At 39.2% G+C, this 15,443-nt stretch overlaps 1 protein-coding gene across 1 annotated transcript; it reads right to left on the bottom strand.

Annotated features, from left to right (window-relative positions):
• On the bottom strand, positions 1,785 to 12,940 carry LOC109724759 (plant UBX domain-containing protein 4-like). The gene is made up of 3 exons (XM_020253692.1): positions 12,589 to 12,940; positions 2,737 to 2,861; positions 1,785 to 2,632 (listed from the first exon to the last, which is right to left on the bottom strand). Exons 1-3 carry the CDS (start codon positions 12,938 to 12,940, stop codon positions 2,240 to 2,242), a joined length of 870 nt encoding a protein of 289 aa, XP_020109281.1. The 3' UTR covers positions 1,785 to 2,239.

The raw sequence follows: 15,443 nt of genomic DNA, 5'->3' as shown, positions 1-15,443 counted from the left end.
ACAATGATAAATTGAATGGTTCAAATCGAAAAAAATTTTAGCTAAATCATAAAAAGCACCCTTATTATCCCTTCCATTAAAAATTGTGTTAATTATCCCCTACACTTTGTCATTGTCTAAAATAACTTAAAAAATTCGAGATGATTATTGCATTCAACTAACAAACTTTTTAAAAATAAATTTACAGATAAAATTAGTTATCACTAGTGCATTACAATCATGTAAATTGAATAAAATTGTTCAATAAATTATTAATTTTGATGGTATGAGCAAAATAGAAATCTTTTTTTATTTTTCATCTATTTATTGAATTGTGAATTGAATAGATGTTAAGATAGAAAACAATAGACTTTAAGATCGAAAAAATTGTGATATATTAACTGATTTTAGCAAAATTATACAACTAATTCATCAATTATTGTAAATATTTAGACTTTCTAGAAATATGTAAAGTACAAAGGATAGTTACCCAATTTTGAAGAAAAGAGATAAATAAGACAACCTAAAATGCAGGAAGCTTTTAAAATTTAGTCTTAATTTGAGAATAATATTAGTGGTATATCTAAATATGAGTGTAAATTATACCTCTCATCTATTCAAAAATAGAGATACATCTATTAACCACATCAATGTGACTAGTGTAGAGAATCCCACCTTTGAAAAAAAATAAAAATAAAAAGTCTAAAATTTAGCAGTCATATGGTTGATGTGATGTCTACAGTCAATTAAATTATTTCTCTTAGATTCACCCATTCCATCATCGTTTTTAAAAAAATATTTTTATTATACTTTTCTCTCAAAAGAAAGGATGCGATTAAATGGACATAAATAGTGTGGCATAACTGTTACGAAGATAATGTGATTGGCTTAATTAGTAGGATGTAAGATGTATACTTTTTTGGCATGTAGAAGTTATATTTACCTAACTTTTATACAAAGAGTACAATTTTTTTATCATTAAGCAAAAAAATTAAAAAAAAGTCATTAGCCATTTTCCCCGGCGCTTTCGGATTTTAGGCTCCAAACTTGAGTAAACTTCTACATTCCAATTCAACAATCATCGCAATTAAGACAACAATAAAGAACATTAAAATTGATACCGCTTTTTCATTCAAGAGTTAATTGAGACAGATAAAAGAGCTAAGCTTACTCCTTCGATAATTTAACCTTTTTTTGACAATTTTTTTTAAAATTTGAAATTACGATCGTACCTTGAGTTGACTCACACAATATAAAATGGTGCAATAGTGGACAACTAAAATTAGACCCATCAAAATTTTATTTGTAAATATAGTCTTCGTTTTGTCATGTGAATGCTAGGAAGAAAAAAATACATGAAAGCGGTGAATGATTTACCGCATTCGTCAAATTTTGTTAGGAGAGAGAAAATGGTGAATGGTTCACCACTTTTGAAAAGAGTATATACCATGAAAGAATGAGAGAGGAGAGAGAAGAAGAGGAAAATATAATAAAGACGGTGAACGGTTCATCACTTTTAAATAATTTTATTGGTTTTAAAAATAGTTATGAAAGCTGTGAATAATTCACCGCATTTAAATACAGTAATTAATTCACCGCTTATATTCTTTATTTTTTTAAAAAAATCAATATAGTATATTAGAGGTCTATTTTTATAATTATTTTTTTAAAATACTATTTTTGCAATTGTACAAATTAGTAGGATTATTTATAAAAAAAAATTTGAAAAAAAATATACAGAGAACTTAAGCTGATTCGGGATGAAGCCCATACCCAACAATAAAGAAAACGTTGCCACGCACAAATTTAGAAAGAGTAATTTATGAGTATAGATAATTAATCCAACGTCAGATCAGCGTGACGAACAAAAAAAGACTCCTGGAGAGATGATATCCCTTACAACTGCAAACCGAAAAGTCCGACGGCATGGTCCAAAATGGAAGTAGTTACTTGAACAAAGATGAAGGTCCTTAACTTACAAGCCAAATAACCAGTTTTCAGGTACCAGCTATTCAAGTACATGACTAATCTATTCTAAAATAAGACATGAATAATAATCAAGGAAGCCAAAAGAGAGAAAAAGAAAAAAACAAAGTTGTTCCCACCCTTCGACTTTCGAGGACCCAGGATTGCGCAGATATGTACTTATTTAGGCGGCCGGCAATTTACAGAAAACAGACGAGTAAAAAGGATTTTCCAAATCCGACCGTACATGTGTATTGTAGTTGTAACAAACAGCATAGTAGTTTGGTTCATAAGGCTAGAGTTTCTGAATGACAACCGAGTTAGCAATGCCCGCTTCCTCTATTGTCACGGTGGCATCATCGAGCTGCTTCGGGGGGAAGCCGACGGTTTGTAGCCGGTACGTCCTCGTCGCTCCGGGTCGCGATGCATCAATGAACGCCCGTATGTCGCCGACCGTGTGGGTGGTATTGAAACGCGCCACCATGCGAGTGCCGTCAGCCAACCTTAACTGGATAGAGGTAGACGGCGAAGCAGCATCCAATGAAAGGCCGTTACTAGTGTTCGCAGTGGTGGTGGTAGTAGTAGTAGTAGTAACAGTTGCGGTGGGCTCAGGGATGGAGTCATCGGAAGATCCACTTCCAAGAACTCTTCCTACACCTCGAAATGCAGCGTGGCGCTTCACGGGCTCCTGATAGAACAAATGAAAATGGAGGTTATTATGAAGGCGAGACGTTTGTCAAAGGTAGGAAATCATATATTGATTTGCATAACAAGTTCGATGAGGAAACCAACAGGGTAATTTTCTTGTTTCCTAACGAGATTGACATGAACTTTGGATCTCCTATCAGCTGGCTCAAGCTCCTCTGGGCATTCCGACTTTGTAATACTCTGCAAAAAACAGACAGTAAAAATACATTCTTAGGACTAGGACTTGGGAAAGTGATTTCCTTTACCATCAACATAAGTTCTCAGTAACCATGTAAATTCCATGATTGCCGAGTAGTTCATCAGTTTCTAAATTCTTAACCATGTAGTAATACTAAGATGGTTAAACCATTTTAATGCATGCAAAGTTTTAATATAATATATAAGCCTACATTAATTAGAAGCTGCAAGATCATATTTAAACATAGGATATTGGAACTGAATTTGCAATACAGTAAAATGTAGTAGTAAATAAAAACAACAGCATATGATGTCCAGTCTTGGTATAACTAGCTGTCTGTTGTGATGCATGTCTAGCAGTGTCAGCATCAGACAACATGTCGGATAATATACTCATCAGATGTTTTTATCCATACATTGTGAGAGAATTTTTAAAATAGTTACTAAAGTTGTGACCATTTTAATAATTAATTAGAGTTTCATTAAGTGTCACACGAAAATTGTATTTGGTGCGGTTTAGAAGTTATGTCTATTCTTTGAATGGTTTCATGCATATAGCAAGTAGTTTTGATAGCATTAACGTGCTAAATAAAACTTAGGGAAACTTCAATTAAAGCACTAATTGCCAAAAAAACCTGCTCTACAGGCAGAACAAAATTCTACTATTCAGAAGGTGATCAATCCTAATGGTTCACATTCTACTGAGCTACAATAATCAAAAGTAGTTGACAACACAGGGAAACACCAACAAAAGAATTAGGAACTCTGCCAACTTATCAATGACCAACTCAAATCATTTCCAATGCTTCACCATTGTTAAATCAATGCCCATTATTCTCCAAAAACTTATGCTACTAGAGAACGGTGTTTTTAATATTTATATTCAACATGCCCTCTCACATCTAGGCTTGGATCTTTTTGATAAGCCGGCTTGAATTAAATGAGACGAAATTACATAATGCTCGAAGCCTGATAAGACTCAAACTCAGGACCTCTTACTCTAATAGTATGTTAAATTAAGTGAAACCACCATTATTCTCCTAAGCTTAAGGTACTAGAGAACGGTGTTATTAATATTTATATTCAACAACCATCTCATCATCACCAATTTAATTTTAACATATTATTATATTAAGTTATCAGTCGTCTCACCATCACTACCTTCATTGTTTGATGAGCTTCCAATACTACCATTAGAGGGGATTCTATCTATACAATCAAGAGTTACAAATTACACCCAACGCTTCCTTTCCACCAACTTTAAGATTTGTAATAATTGTACAAGTTTATGGATCACATCTTTGACGTTTCAATGAAAGAGTTTTATGTCAAACTTCTGGACATCGATCCTCCTTACAACGCTGCAATCAAGGTGTTGCTAATAGAAATCATTTGTGACATAGACATTAGACTACATCGCAAGATATCTTGAAGATTCTACAGCTAACTTCATTGTTGCTGATTCTATTGATCTCAAGAACGTTATCTCATGCAGCAAAAGCAAGTTATGCAGCCAAGAAATTAACTATGATTTAAAAAATTATTTCTTTTTTAATTTTCAGAATATTATTATTTCTGTTAATTTGTTTAGGTTTTTAAGATTTTTAATATGGAATAAATCACTAAAAGTTAGAGATACGATTTTGATAGTTTTAAAGTAAGATTATATATTTTAAGAATCCTTCAAATCTTAGGATTTTATTTAGAGTAGGATTTAAAGTAGGATTTGGATTTATTTTATTATAAATAAGATCTTAGGCCTACTGTAGAAAGAGAGTTTTTGATTAATGAAACTTTTATTTAGATCTATGTTATTTTTCTTATTGTCTATATAGCCTTATCCTAACATGTGTGGCTTTCCTCTTTTTCTTTTCCTTTCTTCTATTCTTTCTCTTTTCTTTCGTACAGTATCTGCAGCTAAAATACTTGTTGTATTTTTAGCTTGCATTACTTATCAAAATACTTGTGGGTTAATACTTGTTGATTAATGAAACATAAAGAGTTACTTAAAATACTTAAAATACTTGTTGATTAATGAAACATTTTAAGAGTGCACAGAGGACTGATATCTTTTATGCAAATACAGTTAGTGATTGTACTTCATTGTATACTGGAAGACTGTTCGTTGAAGTAATGTACACAAATTCAACTATTCGGTTGGTAAGAATTGAGCCATAAAGAGAGTGTCACAGCAACACACCTTGAAGTCATTTTTGACCTTTCTACCTCACTTTCTCACCAACTGTTCCAACATACATGTCGTATGATTCATTTTTATATATCTAAAGAAAATATAAAAGTAACCGTATACTAGTTCGAAGGTTGATCCACATGAAATGAATTGGGCATTAGAGGATCTAGATCCTTGAATCCTGAATATATGTCAAAGATCATACTTTGTTTATTCGCAATATGATAATCCTGACCAGGTGGACGGCCACGCTCTCTGCCTCTCCCATGTCGAGGTATCGTCGAAGTGTTGAACAGAACAAGGACCTTTGATGTAGAAGAAAAATGAGAGATATCCCTTGTCCTCTTTTCCACACAATCTATACAATAACATTAAAGGGCGAACCCTTAACCATTTGCACCCTTCTTCTTGATTTCAGATGTGAGCCCTCGATCAACCACTTTCTCTCTCTTTCTCACTGTCTGAGTGGCCCCTCTGAGGTCCCTTTCTTCTCTCTCTCTCTCACACGTCTCCTCCTCTTCCGCCAGCCTTGATTTCTTCGTACGCTACCGTGTCCTTCCCGCCACTGATGAGATCTTGCGCCCGTCGCTTCAGATCGCGCCGACTGATTCAAGAAATCCCACACCGCCCACCGTCACCTCAAGCCGATCTGCGGTCCCGTACGCGAATCCCGAAGATTGCGCCTACCGCTGTCACCCACGCCGATCCGCTAGAAATCTCTTTGTCGTCGTCGCATCTCGCAAATCCCGTCCTCATTGCCATACGCAGATCCTACGGATCGCGCCTCGTATGTCGCGATCGACTGCTAGTAAGGAGCCTAGACCCTCGTCCCCCGAAGCCCTATTTATGGCGTCAGGGAGGCGGGTGCAAGGGTGGGGGAGGCACACAAGACCTATCCACACACACTGTGAGCAAAAAAAAAAAAAAAAAAAAAAAAAAAAGAGAAGAAAAAAAAAAGAAAAGAAAAGAAGAGGGAAAGAAGCAACAAAGGGAGAAGAAGAAGAAAAAGAAGAAGGAGAGAAGTATTTATAAAAAAAAGGGTATAGAAGAGGAGGAAAGCTCAGTGCTTGTGCTGCGCCCGCCCATCCAACTTTGTTGCCGCCGTCGCCGCCCACGACAACAGCGCCATCCACCCCGTGACCACCTTGGGACAGGGGCAATAGCAACAAGAGTGGAGCTTCTTTTGTCTTGAGTATACAAAAGTGTACCCCAAACTAAGATGTAGTAAATTTTATAATTAATTTTTGTTGAATCACATGCTACTATCACAATTTGGTGGGTTTTGTTGGGCCTAGACAATGATAACTCTATGCAAAAACAAAATACATGTGACTTTCTTTTTATTTTTTTGGGTTACTATTAGTATTTAGTCTATATATATATATATATATATATATATAGAATTATGCTACTATACTATCAATAGTACCAAGCCCTTGGTACTATTGAGTTTTCGGTCGTTGGATAAAAAGATGTGCGGTTAGGATGATAGTAGTCCCCGGTTAAATTGATAGTGGTCCCCTAGGGTTGAGTGGGTGTTTGGTTTAATAGTATAATCTAACGGGTGGAAATGATCAAAGGGTATATCTAACGGTAGAAAACTCAATAGTACCAAGGGCTTGATACTATCGATAGTATACGTAGCCGGACTCTCTCTCTCCTCCTCTCTCCACAATCTCTCTCTCTATATATATATATATAATATATATATATATATATATCATGTATAAACTTTTAAATAGAATATTTTGTATGTTTAAGAAGTTCACGAGGGCACAACGGCTCATGACTTGGTATCTCATGATGCAGTCGTGCCTATATTTGCTATTCTATCAGTTCTCACAAATTGGCACCATAGTCAAGTGGGCCCGAACATTGTTGTTAAGGGATATTTATTTATCCTAGAAACGGTGAGGTTTCTAATAATTTGGTAATCCTGTTTTGTACGCTTCTTGCCCTTTTTATTTGTAAATTTATTTTCTTAGGGGGGGGGCTACCGTTGCTGATTAGTTACATCAGGATTATTGACCTATCTTGACCAAATTTTGCGAGTAACTTTTGGCGCTGTAATGTCGAATTTCCCTCGGCTAATAGTCTTCTCACTTCCCGCAGTGAGTATCTCTTTCAGAATGATAGTTTACATATTGACTATTTTTTTGGCGAGTGGAGATGTTTGATAGTCCAGGTGTGTTTATGAATTCTCTATGTTACAAACCTACAAGAGTACAAGAGTTTGAGACAATAAAAATGATTATTAGGAGATTATTTGTGTTATTTGATATTATTATCGAATTCTGCCTATTGATTTATTTGGTATTTGAATTGGAAATAAGAATGATATTGGAGATTATTTCAAATAATTGTTGTAAATTAAATTCATTACCTACTATTTTTCTTTTGTTTGATGCTTTCGGCATGAGCTGTTTGCAATAATTTAGAACGAAGTTGAGGCCAATGAAGGTATGTTTTAGTGATATGTTGCATACCTTGCTGTTTTATGCCTTACTTTATAATGATGCGATTGATTTTTTCCCACACTATTTTTCCCAGTCCATTTCCCTAACCACTATATCTAATTAGTCTATATATCATAGGAACTTTATTTGTGTTTGTGATCAACAAGATGTGAAATAGTGAGGAATGATAGATTTTGATGTGGAAATAGTGAGGTACGTGGCAAGTATCATAAAAACTATTATTTTCACTCCGAATGAAATCTTTACCATAAAATCTATTTTTTTCTGTTTTCAACTCTTGCTTCGCGAGATTCAATAGAAAATCATGAACCAACCAGCAAGCAATAACTAGGCTACTCTACATATTAATCCATGCATTTTTTGGATTTTGAACTTGAAAGTATCTGAATCTGACTTATGGACAATTGATATATGTGTTAATCATGCAATATTGTTTTGGATTTGGTCTCAATAGTGAGATTGTTTTGTTAGTTACAACTTTAAGAAACTCTAGGTAAAATATACGAATATATTTTCATCTGCTAATAATTTTTTATTGTTATTTATTAATTACTAATGTATATTTACTAGTAATACTCGGTCGATCTCCGCGGAGCGCGGCGTCTTTTAATTAGTGTACAAGAAAACATAACTACCATTGTATCCACTTCATACTAACCTCACTAAACTGAACAAAACATGGACGCACACAACGTGGTAACTACCACTAAAAACTTTTAACTAGTATACCTAAAACAGCCACCAATAATAGCAAACTACTAACCAACCACCCTAACAGTAAATATTATAGAAGCCAACTCATTAAGTTACAATGCATGCTTGCATGGCTAAGCACATAACAGAAGACTTGTAGTTCCCGCATTTGACTAGAATATATTGTCTAATTTTGCTTCTATCAATACACAGAATGCAGGCAGTTTTTGATTCCCTCATAAAAAGAGATGGTCCTTTTCCACAGCTTTGTTTACTAAAGCATCGTGAGTTTTCAACAGGTTGTTGAAATGATCACGCATTGAAAGGAAGAATAACAACCATTGATGATCAAGCAAGTTTGAGATGAAAAGTCACAAAAGAGTGATAAATGAGTACTTTGAGGAAATAAAAGGTCCTCAGAGGTTGAAGGAATTTGATTAGACGAATTGGACTAGTCCAGCCTGAACTCTAATAACTTGCCTACACTGTTTTTTTTTTTTCTTGTTCTGACTGATCAACTGCTCCTAATCAATTATAGGCTTGTGCATCCTCTATTCTCTTCTAAGCAAAACTATACACATTAGCTTTACGTCCTCTTCAAGGGAAGTGCCTACTTTTTATTAAAGTCTACCAAACTAATAAATTGGATTAAAGTCCTCATAAATAAGATGGGAAGAGGATCTCTATACCACATACCCCTATAGCAATTTGACTCTCGCGATTACTCCTAAACAAAAAAAAAGTAGCGGCCTGAATATAAAGACACTAAATCTAGAATTAAAGGAAAATTGCAGCAGGGACCAGTTGATTGCATGAATATAGACAGTCGACAAGCTAATTTGGTTAACAAAACACTAGTCTATCTAGATCCCGCAGGACAACAAGACTGTTATCAAACTGAGCATAAGCAAGTTGACTCTACGTAAGTTCAGTCCTCTCGCAGCTGGATGCGCACTAATTCCAAGAATTCACGAATCAAACAAATGAAAAGCAAAAAAAGAGGTTATGTACGAGTACAAGCTTTAATTTTATCGCTGTAATTAATCCATCATGAAATGATTCCAATGAAAATCTATTATGAAACAGATCAATCAAAGAAGAATAATATAACAATAGAAGTAGAGAAGGATGTTCATGAGTCAAGGAAACAAAATCTACAATATTCTCACATGTGACAGGCAGATCAAATTGAGGAGATTTAGAGACCCCGAGAATAAGACGGCCACACCAAGCCTCATTATACTAATCGAATACCGATATAGATTTATATCGGTCGGGCGTAAGCATTGAGAAGAACCCTAAAAAGTTGCTAGAGTCTCTCCTCAAACTATCAACACTTCGCATAAGGCCCGAGGATAATCGGCATCTCTTGATGCAATAATCATAGAGAAGCAAGTGATGAGTGATTCGCTGAGCCATTGACGACGCTGGAGTACCCCGCCCACCCCTCGCACCCGCCTCTGCAGCTCGAATTCGTGTTTCTTCACCCCACAAATTTAAATGTGAAATTCTTTTTTCACCAAAAATTTAGTTTTATGTTTTTTTAGTCTAGTGTAACAAACTTTGAAAACTAAGAGCAAATTTCTAAGTCTTATTGAAAATCAAGCTCAGTACTATCAACAAACCTCCTAATAAAATGTTGCCTCCACGCTAATTACCAATCCTCTTTTCTTGAATACACTAACATAATACGAAAGCATTATAGAACACACGAATCAGAAGAAAGTTAGCAATGTCTGTTACTTTGTAAGAGCAAGAAATAACTTTACTAAGTTAATACATAAGAAGATCAGATATCACTAGTAATTGTGATTTTTTAACTTTGGATTTAAACATATTATTAGCACACTTAGCTAAGCGCATGAAACAACAGAACAACAATAATGGAATGCAAATACTTGGATGATACTAGAATGAGAAGCAAATTAGGAGAACATTAACACCAGGAAGATGTCATACAACCTAAAGAATATATGAAACTGAATTCAAGATAACGGGTCGCAAAGCATAAATATCACAAACACCGCATCCTTAATTAATGTTACTCAAGGAACGAAGGCATTTTCAGCATCATCAAAGCCTTCTTAAGGACCCATTATTTACAGTAATCCATTGCTGCCAAATTAGATATATGAGTGATATCTCAGGTTGTTTGAGACGAGCTGACGTGCTGTCACCTGATAAGAGCCTTGCCAGTCCTGCAAAGCTCCTCGAGAGATGATTGATGGGACTGAGGAAGGTCCCGCAGCAGCTCCATTTTCCTAGCTTTCTTGATATTGAAGCTAATCAATGATTCCTCTTGTAGGATTTCTCGAACGAGCATCCTCACTGAATCAGATAAATTAGCATAACACAAGTGATATGAAAATATCATTTGTCACTTAAAGAGAAATTTGATTCAATTGCAAAAACCATATATCTCGATAAATAAATATGAATTCTTTTCAAATAAAGGCAACAAAATCATGCTTGCACACTAAATATCAAGGGCGCAATGCTAAACAAAAAACTAATTATTTCGAGCATACAAACTTGATCGAAACTTAGAAAAATTCTGACATGTTATATGGATTCCTTCCCCGGGATTGAGACCTAATAAATCACATCTAGGTAGCACACAATTACCCAGCACACACTGGTTTTAAATAGCTTTTTGCTAACTAAACAGCTCTAAACTCACCTTAGCTCATTATTGGAAAATCATTTCTGACCCAAACATCAAAGAAGTAGTGCATCTCAATAGCCAAGCATCCAATGATTTTTCATGATTTTAGTACGATAGTGTTAAGGATATAATGTACAAAAAAGTGAAATGAGGGGAAAGCATTTGAATGAAAGCAAGGGAAACAAAGAGAAAATTTTTGGGCATTTTGCATCTAGAAAAGGAAGTAACTCAGATTTCATATTTGTGCAAATACTTTGACTAGTGCAAACAAAGATAATACTAATAACATCATGGTTAGCTCCCCATCCGTACATCCTTAGTTATAGACCTAAAAAACATTTCATAAAACCTAGGAGAGGCCAGATTGCTAATGCAACCCACATGTAAACAAATTCTTTTCCCTTTTGCTCTATATACTTGACAATGTCACATGCGTAATATTTAACACATGATTTTGGAAGAAGTTCGCTGTAATTATCAGAGCAATGCCTGATGTTACACTTTAACTATATCAAGGTATAATTGAAAAAATACTCCCAAAAGGTCCCGTTTTGTCTCCTACGAAGGCTAGGCTCAAGGCACTAAAGCTCAGAACCGTGGGCCCTAGGTGACAGGACCCAAGCAGCCTGCTAGCGAAGAGGCCAGGCTTCAAGTTTCATAAGTGGTAATTGGGTGGTTATGAGAAAGGGTTCAAGATATCTATATGAGCAGCGTCTCGGATGTTAATATACATAGCAAGATGCAGAGCTTTGGTAATTTGTAGTTTTTAACATCTTGGCATATGCAATCTCGTAGTATTGGAGTGGCTAAATCTTATTATCCCTTCTTACAGCTTGGCTGTAGTCTGACTCGGCCGAGAAATGTAATTCATGTAACTACGAAGGCATGTTGAGTACAATTGAATTTTGAACATAATCTTTCTAAGCTAGTATCCGCTTAACACCCTCTAGCATGTGTATTTCCCCACCCTCATCGCTAGATGGTTGACCGAACTCAATACTCTACTATCTATCTTGATATAAATATAGCTTAATGACGGTATGATGAGAACTAAGATCGACATATTACGATATAACAAGACAATGCACTCCTATCCAACAGGAAAACATTGCTATGTCACTATTGTTGTGGCCTAAGAATTGTAAAATAATTGTGTAGTTAATATTGATCGTTCCCCTTTCTTTCATCTTGGTAAGTCTCTCCTTCGCTTCATACTGGATTTACATTCCAGCTTTTTTTCAAAGACTTCCGTTAATGCTCTTTAGGTCCATCATGCTATCATTATCTTATGAACTAGCTACTACATGCTTGATCCAAAATGTTTAGGTCTTTACACGGATAAACGCCGTATCATGAGCTAAATTGTTCATTAGAGCAGAATGATCCATCCGGGCTAGGCCATGCGATAATTCTTCTTTTACACTTCCTCTCTTTGATATTCATCCTCCACTTCTTCAGTAAACCTGTTCGGCCTTTCTCACGAGTCCCTGGAATATGGAAAATTGCCTTCTTTTCTTTCTTTTCGCAACAGAAACTACCAAGGTCGAACTCTAGATTCTTTCCATAATTAGATGTTTAGTGAGAAGTAGTGTAATGAATTAATTTTTCAAAGATTCCTCACCAATCTCTATCACTAGAAGCCGTAAACACAAATTGGACTAGCTACTACTTAACCTAACTAAAGATCAACACACTAAAGCGAGAATGCAACTTATATCAAATTACATCTCTACCATCCAAACGGAACCTTGCGTATGTCACAAGAACAACAAATCGGACCAGAGAAAAAAGGAGCGCAGCCCTCTTCTCGCCACCGGATAGTAATCCTTCCGGCCTCTTCCATCGGGAGTCCGTAATCCGAATCCCGATCCGCTTCCCGATAACCGATTGAGATCGGCGAGGGTGAAATCGTCGCTTCGGCCTCTTTCCACCGACGTTGACGCGTCGTCGTCTCTTCTTCTCTCCTTCTCCGTCAGCCTTCCTCAATCTCGAAATCGCCGACGCCGCACCGTGTCGGGCGGAGATCGAAAGCCCCGCCACACGGCGATTCTGCGTCGTCCTCCGCCTCGGAGGGAGGTAGTCCATCATCCTTCATCATCGTCCCGCGCCAGCCATTGCGCGGCCGCCGCGTCGTCGTCGTCGTCGTCTATGTAGATGCTAGAGGTTGAGGAGGAGGACGTAGGTGGAGGTGGGGAGGAGGGTTGGGGAGGCAGGTGGTACGTCGTAGAAGAGTGGATGGCGGCGTCGAGGGCGCACCGGAGCTCTAGAAGAAGACGGCCTCCTCGCGGGTCGCAGACGTGATGCCGCAGAACGCCTCGGCGAGAGGCCTTCTCTCCGCCGCCTCGTCGCCGACCCGCCGCCGCCCAGGCCGCCCAGAGCGTCGCCAACTGCCCCTCCATGATTACTCCTCGCTCCTCCTTCTCCCTCCGCCGCGCTGCTATCTCCTTTCGCCGGATCGGGGGTTCTATTCGCTGTTTGGGCTCCGATTTTAGAGTCGAAACGGATTTACCCTTGCTACTTTGCTACGTAGAGTTCGCCTTGTATGATTTTAGCCTTTTTAACTTTCTTTTGATGAAATTGCATAAACAATATTCCCCAATTAAAAAGGCATTTGCATAAAAAAATTTATTATTTTGGCACTTTTATACAAGACCGGTGCAATCTTTTTTACTTTTACCACCGATTCGCTTCGCTTTTCAGCAAACTGAAAAATACCCTTATTACTCTTTTCTCTTCCCTCTTTCTCTCTCTCTTCGTATTCTTTCGTTTTTTTTTTTTCTCGCCGGAGACGTGGAGGAGAAACCGGTACCGTCTCCGCCTCTCACCCTCATGCTCTCGCCTCGCCCTTGCCCCTCGTCCATGCACCCCCTCTTCCTCCTCCGACCCCGCCAAGGCCGCGCGCGACTTTTTTTTTTTGGCTTTTTTCTTTTTTTTTCTTTCTCCGACTCTTCTCACCGCTCCGATGACGACTAGCCTCTCGCTCTTACCCCGCCCTTCTCATCCTCCCTCTCCCTCATTTTCTGCCGCCCTCCGACGACGATTTATCTCCGCCAGCGCCGACGATCGACACCCCTGTAGAGGTCACTACGGCGCTAACACCTCGGAGCGGCGGGTCCTTAGCCGGCGTCCATCACCGCAGGCGCCATACGCTGTTGGCAGAGAAGGTGACAAAAAAATTCATTAGAAAAACAGAAAAAAAAAAATAAAGATAAAAAATTATATAAAAAGAAGGATGAAGATGAAATTGCATCGTTAATTACAAAAAAAATTATAAGTTGCACTATTTAAGATGTAAACTGTTGTTTTAAGATAAAAATTATACTCTTTGAACAAGGCTCAGCAACATAGCAAATCATCACAAAGCACCGTCCGACGAATTCCAAACTAAACCCGCGTTCCGTCGGCGGATTTTGCCGACAAACGCACCGGAAAAGCATTTTCGATCACCGTAAAGGTCTGGGGCCTTGGACAATCAGTCCAGAGGTTGCCCGCAGCCCGCACACGCTGCCCACAGCGATCACAATATAAACAATTGCATAAAAACCCTCCCGATTACAAGAAATCCCATTATTTTATGTGATTTCTAAGCTTTTATGGTCCAACCGAGCAATCCATTAACTCTTTTGCCAAACCGAGACACCTGCTGATAGGTCTCGGTATGCCGGAGGCCGTGCTCACCTTTCAGAGCAGTTTCGTCCACTGTGGGAAGCGCACAAGCGACGCGACAATCAGCGAAGCAACGCGCACAGCGCAAATAATGCTTCTAACGCTCAAACCGGGGCACCGTTGACCCCAACGAAGGTGAGCATGATGTTCAGAACGAAATAACGATGATTGTGTTCCCTCCCACAGTCATCAGGGTGCCTTCGGATTGCCGGAAAGACAGCCGGAACCCCAAACTATAGTGCTGGAACTTAAAACAATAGCATACCGGAGCAGTGGGAGCTAAGGTTGGTCTCCGGCGGCCGGACGGCGAGTGCTCCGGCCGAGAATGGAAGCGGCCGGTCTGAGAGGTCCGAGGTAGGTGCTGGCCGGCGGCGGGCGGCAGCCGGTGGCGTGGCGGAGGAGATCAAGCCCGCCAACTGCTCTTGGGTTCAAGGCTTCCCGGCGGCACGGCGGCGGCCGGAGGAGGTCGGGGCGACGTCGATCCGTCGTCGGAGGTCGAGGGGATCATGATGCACCCCTCCGTGGGCGGCGGCATCGTGCGGTGGCCGAGGTGGCTCGGCCTCGGCCCGCACAAGCTCTGGGCGGCCGCAAAGTGGAAGAGCGGCAGCCGGCGGCTTCGGGGACATCCGGGGATGCACGCCGGAGGTCGCCGGAGGTCTCTGGAGGGCGGCATTGCCGGCGGGGAGCGACGGCGGCGTGCGGAGGCAGAGATCACCCAGACTCGGCCTGGGTGACTGCAGCTAGCCATAGGGAGCTGGGATGGCTCCGGCGGCACGCGAGGACGGCGGAGGCTGGCGGGGACGGCGCTAGGGATGGGCCTCGGCCAGGGGATGTTGAAGCTCGGGCTTTGATGCCTCCCCGAGCACAACAACCGAGCTGGTGGCGAGGTGGGTCTAACGAGGAGTTGAGGGGAGGCCGGGGT

The sequence above is a fragment of the Ananas comosus genome, linkage group 19 (genome assembly GCF_001540865.1).
Source record: "Ananas comosus cultivar F153 linkage group 19, ASM154086v1, whole genome shotgun sequence".
NCBI classification, from domain to species: domain Eukaryota; kingdom Viridiplantae; phylum Streptophyta; class Magnoliopsida; order Poales; family Bromeliaceae; genus Ananas; species Ananas comosus.
This window is presented reverse-complemented; position numbering and strand designations above follow the sequence as displayed.